The 12,154-nt window shown below is 43.2% G+C and overlaps 1 protein-coding gene across 6 annotated transcripts in view; it reads left to right on the forward strand.

Moving 5' to 3' along the window:
- arnt2 (aryl-hydrocarbon receptor nuclear translocator 2) overlaps window positions 1–12,154 on the forward strand; it is an 83,186-nt gene that overhangs the window by 20,713 nt on the left and 50,319 nt on the right. The window contains exons 3-7 of one of the 6 annotated variants that reach the window (XM_027281513.1): window positions 1,904–1,951; window positions 3,026–3,028; window positions 5,226–5,273; window positions 7,360–7,573; window positions 8,331–8,544. In XM_027281513.1, the coding sequence (XP_027137314.1) occupies window positions 1,904–1,951; window positions 3,026–3,028; window positions 5,226–5,273; window positions 7,360–7,573; window positions 8,331–8,544 (527 nt within the window). The remainder of the gene's footprint in view (window positions 1–1,903; window positions 1,952–3,025; window positions 3,029–5,225; window positions 5,274–7,359; window positions 7,574–8,330; window positions 8,545–12,154) is intronic. The other 5 variants (XM_027281515.1, XM_027281516.1, XM_027281514.1 and 2 more) reach the window with 5 other exon arrangements.

The following is a 12,154-nucleotide window of genomic DNA, read 5'->3' on the forward strand; positions in this document are numbered from 1 at the left end:
ACGATTAACTGATAAGTGGCTTTTTTCCTGAGAACATACATTTCTCACGGTGTCTTTAACATAAAGCAAAATATTGCTTATATACTGAATAAAAAATGCACGTTATATTCCTCAACTAATGTTTTATTGTACCAGTTGGGATACGGTACAGATATGGCATTTAACCAAAATAAATTCTGCACAGAAAATTGAAATACATAAAAAAAATTATCGTGCACTGGCTCACCTGTTGCCTGTGAAACATTAAGCAACATAAAATATTTTTAAAGCTATACAATATGGGCTTAGCCTACACAGTATTAAGCCTACATATAATTATCTGGTAAAGTACTTAGATGAAAAACTTGAAACATTAGCAGCACCACTTATAATCTCCCTTGTTCTGAGAAAGGTAACAGTAAGATTGCAAGCCCTGGAAACTTACAGTAACATGTAGGACTGAACACAGCTTCAATCATCCCTAAAGAAGGCGTCAGCTCGGCTGCAGGTTTTGAAGGTGGTATCTTAGCGAACTCGTAGAGCTGCTGAACTTAAACGTAGCACCGCAGAGTTTACACTGAGCGTCTTTGTCATCATTACTTAGTTTGAAATGCTCCATACTCCACTCCGGGTCTGTCGCCGCATTACGTTCAGGTACGTTCGGTGTGGCCTAGATTAAGCAATGGCGCCCTCAACTGGCGACACCATGAAATCTCACTGAAAAAACTCCTGTGGAAAATGGCCTAGATTCAGTTAACCCGATTAATTTAATTTAATTGATTAAATTATTTTCGACAATTAACCGATTAATCGATTAACTGTTTACATCCCTACTCTTCATAATAATAATAATAATGATAACAATTTTCATTTACACTTTTACATTAGACTAGTCATGTGAAAGAAAATGAGATCTCAGACATGTATTCAAAATATTTCAGGATATGCACAATGCATGCTTGACTGGTGGGAGTGAAGTTTGTAGATTTGTGTTTTACTGCCCAGCTGGTGTGGGGAAAAGGAAGTAACGTAAAGCAGTTCTTGATGAACAAAGTTATTCATTCATATATTCATATCTCTATAACAAAAGGAGGTGAGGTGACTCTAAGGGAACGAAGGATGGGCGGGTGCTGTTCAAACCAACAAATAAATATAACAAAAGGAGAAGTGTAAAATAAAGTAGCCCGATCTGCATACAGCAACTAAACTGTCACGGAAAGACAAGTTAACACATAGGTCAGAGAGTACAAGACAAAAACACAAGCTGCTCGACAGTCAGACAGTTCTACTTTAAATAATGTTGAAGACCCGGGATTGGTGGGTCGGGGCAGGTGCCGCTCCAATCCTAGTCCTCCAGGTCTGTGGGGACGATGGTGGCCTCGCCTCCACAATCAAACACAGCAAACAAAGTTATACAAGGCGAGTGGACGGCAGCTGTAACAGTAAGATCAGAACACAAGATGATGAAGTATTTTAGATCAGATATTATTCATTGAACTATGAAGCTTTTTATATCATTTAAATGAGGGGAGTGCCACGAGCGAGCATCTGAGAATCTTCATCAGATTCACTGACCTGTCTCCTGCATGCCTACACTGATGTTGACTTTTAGACCATCCACATGACACCGTGGCTCACAGATTTCAGTCTCACAGAGATTTGATGATCAGTGATCAGACTTGTCACTCATACCTGTTGCGACATGCCGAGATGAAAGCATCAGCTCTGTAACGAGGAGCCATCCACTGCCGGACAGTGATGTATCAGTTCATCTGTCAGCAAATGCAAGTTTAGCTTTTTGTCAGCAGCAGCAGAACCGAATGAAGACAAACTCCAAAGTGACTGCTGTCTAAAGTTATCACTGTGAAAAATGATGGGAGAGCTGTCAGTCTAATAGAAATGTGTTCCTGTGGTTCTTTCTCAGAATGGACTTTGATGACGAAGACGGAGAGGGACCTAGCAAATTTTCAAGGTGAGACCACCTAAAGCAGACAGCACCGGTCCTGTTTGAAATGTTTTAGAACTAGTCCTCTGTTTCAGGGTATCAGCAGGTAAGATCAATTAAAGATGTTGAAATGAACGTATAGTTTTTACTGCACTCTTAGTAATACAGTATGCATGAACCTGATCATACTTCAAAGTTGGTCTTTCAGGTAGTATGACAAGTGTCTTATGTTTGTACAAGCCTGTTTCCAAAAAGCCGGCACACTGTGTGAAATGTGAATTAGCAATGACACCCTGTATTTAATAGAAAACAGCACAAAGACAACTTATCAAATGTTAAAACTGAGATATGAGAAAGAAAACTCCTAATGGAACATCTCACAGCGAATGAGGCGAACTGTTAACAGGTGCGCTGGCAGATCCACAGTTCATAATATTAAAACATTCAGAGGATCAGAAGAAATCTCGAACACCAATGATCCTCACTGACCGTGATCTTCAGGCCTTCAGACGTCACTGCATCAAACAGACAGGATTCTGTCGAGGACGTCGCTGCATGGGCCGAGGAACACTTCCAAAAAACTGTCGTCTGTGAATGCAGTTAATCTCTGCATCCACAAACAACAGCTCAAAGCTCCACCACGCACTGAGGACAGCGTAAACAAAGCAGAAACGCTGCGCTCGTTTAAGATGGACTGAGGCGAAGCAAGGCGACTTGTTACTGAAAATGTTTGGTGCTTTATGAAACAAACTGTTGAGCAGATTATATTAAGTTTCCTCAGCTCACAGATTCTTACAGAGTGTTAGAAGAAGAGCTGATAAACAGAGTTGTAAACATGACCCTGTCCAACTTGTTCAACATTTGATAAGGTGTGCTGTTTTCTATGAAATATGAGGTTTCAATATTTTGCACATCATCACATTTTGTCTGTGACTTCTTTGGAAACGGGCTTAACCCTGACTGTTGCGTGGACTTTTTTATTTCCCTCCATCTGAAGCACAGCGCTCTGTTGTGTATTCCTCAAGTCACTGCATCTCAGCCGTCCTCACCTTTTAATTTATCTCAACCTGTTTTGCTTTTCTTCCTTCTCATACTGTGTAGTGTGTAAGTCTGTAGGATGTACAGTACGTGCTTTATGTCTGAGCTGACAGCAGTGGATTTGTTGCGGCCCAGTTAAGTAGTGTGGAGGAGGAGGAGGAGGAGGAGGAGGAGGAGCGTCTCCCTGCTGAACACAGGAGGAACTGCCCGCTTAGTAATGGACAGTAGCGTTCCATGTGTGATTGATTTGGATTCAGGGAAGCTTCGTATTCATACAGTACTATTAAAGGGTTTGCCACTGCACATACACCTGTACGTATTTTATTCCTGTACAATAGATCAGCGCAGTCGCCACACTGGTATGCATGTGACTCTGTGTGGCACTGATGTTGTTATAATGCTTAATAACGAATGAGCTGCATAGATTCAAATGCGTGGAAATTTTAGACCCTCATTGCGAAGAAAGATATTTCAGCCTACCGCTTATTTGAAATGATCATATTACCGACATCACAGTGAGCACTGTTGTCGTCCTTCTTTGTGAGATGAAGCATGTTTTGGACCATTTCTTCTTCTCCATCATGACTCCTTCTCCTTTCAAAGTTTCCAGCAGCATGGACGCGCATTAGTGAACGCACAACTGTTAGAAAAATAATCGATAAAAGGAAGTCATAAACTTGAGGACAGAGCATTTCCAAAAACCCCCGGCTGTGTTCCTATTCATGCTGAAAGTTCTTTCATTTAGTGATATTTGCCTTCTAACCAGAACTTTAAAAAAAAACAGTGTCCTTGTACTTTAAAAGACAGGTTAAATGAAAATATTTGTAATTCTGTGATTCTACTGCAACTAGAGAGAGCAAATAATAGCTGTAAAATGAATACTTATATTTATATAAAACATATTTTTTTAAACTATTGATCTGAATTCACGTGCTTTGAATTCTTCTCTTTGCACACTTGAAATAATCTGCTAAAAATTCCAATTTCCAAAACACGATTTTCAACACGAGATCAACACAAATCTTGACTTATTTGTCATGTACTAAATACTTTATTGAGGCTCACTAACTACTAGGCTACTGAGTGTCCTATACTGATGTAAGTTGTTTTAAAGAAAAGAGTCAAATTCTGATCTGATTAAATCCAGACATCAAAAGACAAAAAAAAATTCAAACGTGACTACCAAGAAGAAGCAACAGACCACTAGACTCTGAGTTTATATTCGTTCACTCATGATTAGGGATGGGAATTGATAAGATTTTTACGATTCCGATTCCATTATCCATTCTGCTTAACGATTCGATTCTTTATCGATTCTCTTATCAATTCTCATTTGGGAAGAAAGGGAGAACTTTTTGCAATGATTGCAAGTCGCCCTGTTGCCGTCTGTTTTGGTAAAATGCAGCCAAACTTTGGAGCGTTTGAACCGAGTGGGTGACATTGTTTACTACTCATTGCACTGCTTGTGCCAAACTTGCGTAAGTTACGTGGCGTAATTTGTCATGCTTGCTGGAATCGAGCGTGCGTAACTTGTTGCGGAAGTTACACAACGTAATTCGTGCTTTCTAGAATCAATAAGAGAATCGTTAGATAAACTGCCAAACAATTCCATGGAATAGAAACACACGGAACCGGTTCTCAACAAGAACCGGTTCTCGATTCCCATCCCTACTCATGATGCATGTGTCCGATCTGCCTGGGTGATAAAGTTAACCTAGTTTGAATTGAAGAAGTCCAGTTAGAGCAACTTCAATAAATAAAATATATTTTCATGAACATTAGACACTAGAATCTGAACATATGAACTCTAACATCAGTTCAGACAGAAGCTTTCCAATCAAAATATCGAAATGTAGTTCAGCAGTGGCCAGGCAACATGCAGGTTATAAACATGCTGTTATTTCACCACGTCTGTCACAGTGGAATGAAAGCTAGTGCTCTGATCGCTGCCTCTCATTCAGTCCATTGATGCTTGCAGTTAGTTAATGTAACCAATAAGAATGAAGGTCCGAGCTCTAAAAAAAATCAAACTCATGATGAAAGAAGAAGATGGTTTCGTAAGCTCTTCTTACAGTAGAACATCACTCACCAGCCATCAGCTCCTTCTTTTGTCCACTTTTGATCATTGTTACCATCAAACTTTGAACCATCGACACATGCATCAACACGTGACAGCCATGGCATGTGAGGGATACGGTTAGTGTGTGTGTTTGTGTGTGTGTGTGTACATGGTGTTACATGCTGTGTCTTCTCTTCTCTGTAGGTATGATGATGATCAGATTCCTGGTGGGGATAAGGAGAGATACGCCAGGTAGGCTTAGCCAGCTGGGGGCCACAGAGGATTTTCCATTGACTCAGGGATCAGCAGGCTGTACAGTCTAATCTGAATATATCACTATCAACAGGCGGTAGGGTTTGTATACCAATATATCAGGTCAATATTGGTATATGAGAAACAATTCATTCATTAGCCTGTTGAACATGCCTTTAAAAGGAATTCAGCCAACTTATCAATCATATGGTAGTCTTTTAGGAAAATAGGCACAGCTACACTCACAAGATGATGATGTTTTGATGTCAGATGGATGGATAGATAGATAGATAGATAGATAGATAGATAGATAGATAGATAGATAGATAGATAGATAGATACCAACCAACCAACCAACCAACCAACCAACCAACCACCTGAAACATCACCATCCAGGCAGTCAAACACCAGCATTAGACACAGCCCCTACAGCGAAGTATGAGAAATGCCCCAACAACAGACGGCACCATTAAAACAATACATTACAGACATGCTGTTTCTCTTTTTAAATGATAAAACATGAAGACAATTGACCCAAGATATAAGCTCCCTGATCATTAACCATTCCCACTGCGAACATTCATTACTGAATCTAGGACCACAGACAAAGCTCAAACAAAACGAAGTACACCCCTGTGCAATATCACTAAAATGTTATAGTTGTGGTGTGTATTTGATCTTACGTATAAAAAGACTGTCCCCACAGTGCAAAGTCAGTGCAACAGGAGTGAGTAAATGTGTGAAGTGGACGGGTCCGGACAATAAAGGAACCAGATTGTGAGACTTAGGGATGGAAGACAGAACATGAGCATCAGTACGCCACTGAACATGAAGTGAAATCCAGCTGCAGCAGTCATGTGAGGTGCAGGAAGAGCAGCAGCCGTCCTCGAAGAATGATGCCACGCCGAATTTTCTATTTATGCGAGCTCGTCTTGAAAAACAGACGGGCAGCTGCTTCAGACTTGGCACGAGGACCATTTGTGAAATTGGAAGTTTCAGTGACTGCTCAGACAGTTCAGGGGACATTGCTCCAAGTAAAACTCTTTGAAGCACACTGAATATATTGGCAGCAAAACAAAATGTGTTTGGATCAGATGTGGTCCCGCATGAACCTGACTAAGACTATCACAGTGCTGACTGTGTAACATGGAGATATGAGTGTGCACAGGTGCAAGAGGTGTAGGGACGATGACATTTATCTAACACCATGGATGACTCAGTCTGAATGAGCTTGGCAGGAGAAGAATACTCCAGCATGACAGTGATTCAAACACACAGCAAGACTCACATACAAAGCCAGCAATCATCATCATCCATATCCCTGCTGATTAAATCCATCCAAAATAAAGGTGTACACTGTTTTTCAGATGAATTGCTTCACTCTTTCCGAGCTGTAAACATTTTATATATTGTACAGGGGCATACGATATATGTAAAAAATATTCTGCTGTCTTTAGCAGCCATGTGTCAGCCTGTTAAATCCGGACTGAGCTGCTGACTCTCCATTTGGATTTCCCCCTGATAAGAAAAAACAAACATTTGTTCAAATGATATATCAGGACAAAACTGCAGGCACAGCTTCAGACCACAGACAGTCAGTCTGCGGGTTAAAGGCTCTGCGGTGGATTCAGACAAATAGGTGCAACCTTTTCTCAAATACTGCGGGAGCGTCTAAAATCGTACCTGTCCTGCCCTCAGAAGGAAATTCCCCAACAATCAAAGGAACATTTGTCATAATGAGACGTTGCTGGCTGATCAGCACACTCAATTTTCTCTCGGAGGAAAAGCTCAAACCCAGACACGCATCTCAAAGTAAAAAAAATGAGCAGCTGACAACCAGCTGCAGCATCATTCCTTCCAAAATGTTAAACCTGACGGTTAATTATAGATTCCAGACAATAAACTGTCACTTTGCAAAGATAATCTCCCCTGTGGGATTTCAGTTCAGACTAAAGCAGATCACAGGCTGCGTGTGGTGAAGCTAACGGAGGCATCGTAGCCGCTGATCGTTGGTTAAAGCGAGGCTGGCTGGTGGTTCCGTTCTGCACTTTCTCCAAGCAACTAACTGATCTTTCCTCTGTTGAAGAGAGAACCACAGTGAGATCGAGCGACGCCGGCGCAACAAAATGACCCAGTACATCACCGAGCTGTCAGACATGGTCCCGACCTGCAGCGCCCTGGCCCGAAAACCCGATAAGCTGACCATCCTGCGTATGGCCGTCTCCCATATGAAGTCCATGAGGGGCACCGGCAACACGTCCACTGATGGCGCCTACAAGCCCTCCTTTCTCACTGAACAGGTACTGCACCAGCTCTATCGTAGCGGCCCCCTGGCCTCCTGTCATTTTGCAGAAGTGGCCCCTGGGTAAAGTGAGTTGGGTATCCCTGCAGGAGTTCCATTATGCTTACATGATAACCAGGATATAGGAAAGACCTGATCATAACTGGTGCGCACGTATTGTATTGTATTATTTCTGCACCTGCTCCACCATCTGACGTAGATCAGGAAATGTTCCTCTGTGACGACATGTGTTTTTCTGTCATTTACGAGTGTATGTGGCACTTTTCCACATGTGGTACATGTCTCCCGGGGGGGACGCTCTCTAAAGGGGAGAGTTGTTCTACTTTTAGGAAGACAAAAAAAGACGTGCCTTCTGTTGTGAAAAACTCAGCAGCAGAACAACAATAACAGGGCCACAAGCTCAATGCAGGTCCATCCTTTAACACATTGTGTCCTGGATTCAGTGTTGTGCGTGTTGGAAGTGGACTTTGCTTACAGCAGAGCAGTCAGTGACCAAGGCTGGAAGCTCCTGGGAACTTTCCAAGAAACAATTTTGGCCCTGGGAAACCGGAGAATTGAATCTCCGAGTAGATTACTACCCACTAATCTGAGAGTGAGACACACCCTGAGACGAATCAGTCCTGTAATTCACTGCCTGTTCTGTCGTCACTCCACAAGCTTAGGTCGGTAGATAATGAATACAGATGTTTCCTGGTGAAAACATAAACAGACCAAATAGACCACTTTTCATATTTGAACCTTTCTTCTCCCTCCAGGAACTGAAGCACCTGATCCTGGAGGCCGCCGACGGCTTCCTGTTTGTGGTCGCTGCAGAGACGGGCCGGGTGATCTACGTGTCGGACTCCGTGACACCGGTGCTGAACCATCCCCAGGCAGAGTGGTTTGGCAGCACTCTGTATGAACAGGTCCACCCTGATGACGTGGACAAGCTGAGGGAACAGCTCAGTACTTCAGAAAACTCCATGACAGGTAGAGGTCACAAAGAATTCCCCTTCAGTCGAACTGTTTTCTGTTTTGGTTAATAATTCATCTGCAAAAGGTCGCAGAGGAGCAGCTGAGAGTCTGGACAACCACCATGTCAGACATAAGCACCACTTTCAGTGAAAGTTTTTTTTCGAGGAGCAGGGGATCTTGGTCAAGATCCATGACCGGCTGAGCTGATCATGTCCATTCAAGATGATTGTAATTCCACCAGAGGCGCGGCAGCAAGTTTCAGAAGCAGCTGTTCTGTTTTTGAGGGATGAGATGTCAAGCAGCAGCAACAGCAGATCGAGCTGGCAGGAAGTCAGTAACTGACCAAATCTGAGTTAACATGGTCCGACAGAGCCGTGCCCGGTAGAATTTAGAGGTTCCGTTTATTGTAGGAGCAGTATGAGGATGTGGCAGGTCCAGGGTCTTTAAGAGCACGGACACTGGCAGAACATTTTGAAGACAGGCTAATAGATGAAGTCCAGTTAACCACATGTGTATGATGCATTGTTGACGCTGCACATTGACAGATGTTCTTGTCATAATAGCTGCCATCAGGTCAACATATTTCAGCAGGCGATTTCCAAATAAACAGAAACAGTAACCTCTTCAAGTGTAGACCTGTTCAAAAAAATCTTTTTCTGTTATTTTAAAGCCAATTGCTGTGATTCCCATTCTCCAAGCTGTGGAATGACCAGATATAAAATTATTTAGATTTTGGACCATGGGAATGTCTGCCTCATGGGCCATGAAGTTTTAATGTTATTTAATGAAATATATTTTCTTTCAAAGTTCAATTTGGCATTATATTTTGTTGATTCAGTACATGTATGAGGTACAATGGTGCGATGTCTGACCAGACACCTCCAAAATTCGCCTAAAATGTACACATTTTTGCTTTAAAGACAACTATGACTGACTATATTACTAATGTATTGGGTATTGCCTTATAGGAAATTTCGTCAGCTTTCATGTGGTACCTCTCATAATGCTCTATGGCTGATGTTAGTGAAGTTATGAGGCAAAATGTGGCAATATGTCAGGCGTTTTTGGATCAGAGTGTCCCGCATGAACCTGACTAAGACTATCACAGTGCTGACTGTGTAACATGGAGATATGATTGTGCACAGGTGCAAGAGGTGTAGGGATGAGACATTTTATAACACCATGGATGACTCAGTCTGAATGAGCTTGGCGAGAAGAAATACTCCAGCATGACAGTGATTCAAACACACAGCAAGACCCAACAAAGCCAGCAATCAAATCATCCATATCCTGCTGATTAAATCCATCCAAAATAAAGGTGTACACTGTTTTTCAGATGAAGTGCTTCACTCTTTCCGAGCTGTAAACATTTTATATATTGTACAGGGGATAGATATATGTAAAAAATATCTCTGTCTTTAGCAGCCATGTGTCAGCCTGTTAAATCGGACGGAGCTGCTGACTCTCCATTTGGATTTCCCCCTGATAAGAAAAAACAAACATTTTTTCAAATGATATATCAGGACAAAACGCAGGCACAGCTTCAGACCACAGACAGTCAGTCTGCGGATTAAAGGCTCTGCGGTGGATTCAGACAAATAGGTGCGAATCTTTTCTCAAATACTGCGGAGCGTCTAAAACTTGCATGACCTCGTACCTGTCCTCCCTCAGAAGGAAATTCCCCAACAACAAAGGAACATTTGTCATAAAGAGACGTTGCTGCTGGCATCAGACAACTCAATTTTCTCTCGGAGAAAAGCTCAAACCCAGACACGCATCCAAAGTAAAAAAAAATGAGCAGCTGACAACCAGCTGCAGCACCATTCCTTCCAAAATGTTGATCCTGACGGTTAATTATAGATTCCAGACAATAAACTCACTTTGCGAGGGTAATCTCCCCTGGGGATTCTCAGTTCAGACTAAAGCAGATCACAGGCTTGCGTGGTGAAGCTAAGGAGGCATCGTAGCCGCTGTCGTTGGTTAAAGCGAGGCTGGCTGGTGGTTCGTTCTGCACTTTCTCCAAGCAACTAACTGATCTTTCCTCTGTTGAAGAGAGAACCACAGTGAGATCGAGCGACGCCGGCGCAACAAAATGACCCAGTACATCACCGAGCTGTCAGACATGGTCCCGACCTGCAGCGCCCTGGCCCGAAAACCCGATAAGCTGACCATCCTGCGTATGGCCGTCTCCCATATGAAGTCCATGAGGGCACCGGCAACACGTCCACTGATGGCGCTACAAGCCCTCCTTTCTCACTGAACAGGTACTGCACCAGCTCTATCGTAGCGCCCCCCTGGCCCTGTCATTTGCAGAAGTGGCCCCTGGGTAAAGTGAGTTGGGTATCCCTGCAAGAGTTCCATTATGCTTACATGATAACCAGGATATAAGAAAGAACTGATCATAACTGTGGCGCACGTATTGTATTGTATTATTTCTGCACCTGCCCCACCATCTGACGTAGATCAAGAAAGTTTCCTCTGTGACGACATGTGTTTTTCTGTCATTTACGAGTGTATGTGGCACTTTTCCACATGTGGTACACGCTCCCGGGGGGGGGGCGCTCTCTAAAGGGGAGAGTTGTTCTACTTTTAGGAGACAAAAAAAGACTGCCTCTGTTGTGAAAAACTCAGCAGCAGAACAACAATAACAGGGCCACAAGCTCAATGCAGGTCCTCCTTTAACACATCGTGTCCTGGATTCAGTGTTGTGCGTGTTGAAAGTGGACTTTGCTTACAGCAGAGCAGTCAGTGACCAAGGCTGGAAGCTCCTGGGAACTTTCCAAGAAACAATTTTGGCCTGGGAAACCGGAGAATTGAATCTCCGAGTAGATTACTACCCACTAATCGAGAGTGAGACACACCCTGAACGAATCAGTCCTGTAATTCACTGCCTGTTCTGTCGTCACTCCACAAGCTTAGGTCGGTAATAATGAATACAGATGTTTCCTGGTGAAAACATAAACAGACCAAATAACCACTTCATATTGAACCTTTCTTCTCCCTCCAGGAACTGAAGCACCTAGCCTGAGGCCGCCGACGGCTTCCTGTTGTGGTCGCTGCAGAGACGGGCCGGGTGATCTACGTGTCGGACTCCGTGACACCGGTGCTGAACCATCCCCAGGCAGAGTGGTTTGGCAGCACTCTGTATGAACAGGTCCACCCTGACGACGTGGACAAGCTGAGGGAACAGCTCAGTACTTCAGAAAACTCCATGACAGGTAGAGGTCACAAAGAATTCCCCTTCAGTCGAACTGTTTTCTGTTTGGTTAATAATTCATTGCAAAAGGTCGCAGAGGAGCAGCTGAGAGTCTGGACACCCACCAGTCAGACATAAGCACCACTTTCAGTGAAAGTTTTTTTTCGAGGAGCAGGGGATCTGGTCAAGATCCATGACCGGCTGAGCTGATCATGTCCATCAAGATGATGTAATTCCACCAGAGGCGCGGCAGCAAGTTTCAGAAGCAGCTGTTCTGTTTTGAGGGATGAGATGTCAAGCAGCAGCAACAGCAGATCGAGCTGGCAGGAAGTCAGTAACTGACCAAATCTGAGTTAACATGGTCCGACAGGCCGTGCCCGGAGAATTTAGAGGTTTAGTTTATTGTAGGGGCAGTATGAGGATGGGGCA

Source organism: Larimichthys crocea, chromosome VIII (genome assembly GCF_000972845.2).
Source record: "Larimichthys crocea isolate SSNF chromosome VIII, L_crocea_2.0, whole genome shotgun sequence".
In the NCBI taxonomy this organism is placed as follows: Eukaryota; Metazoa; Chordata; class Actinopteri; family Sciaenidae; genus Larimichthys; species Larimichthys crocea.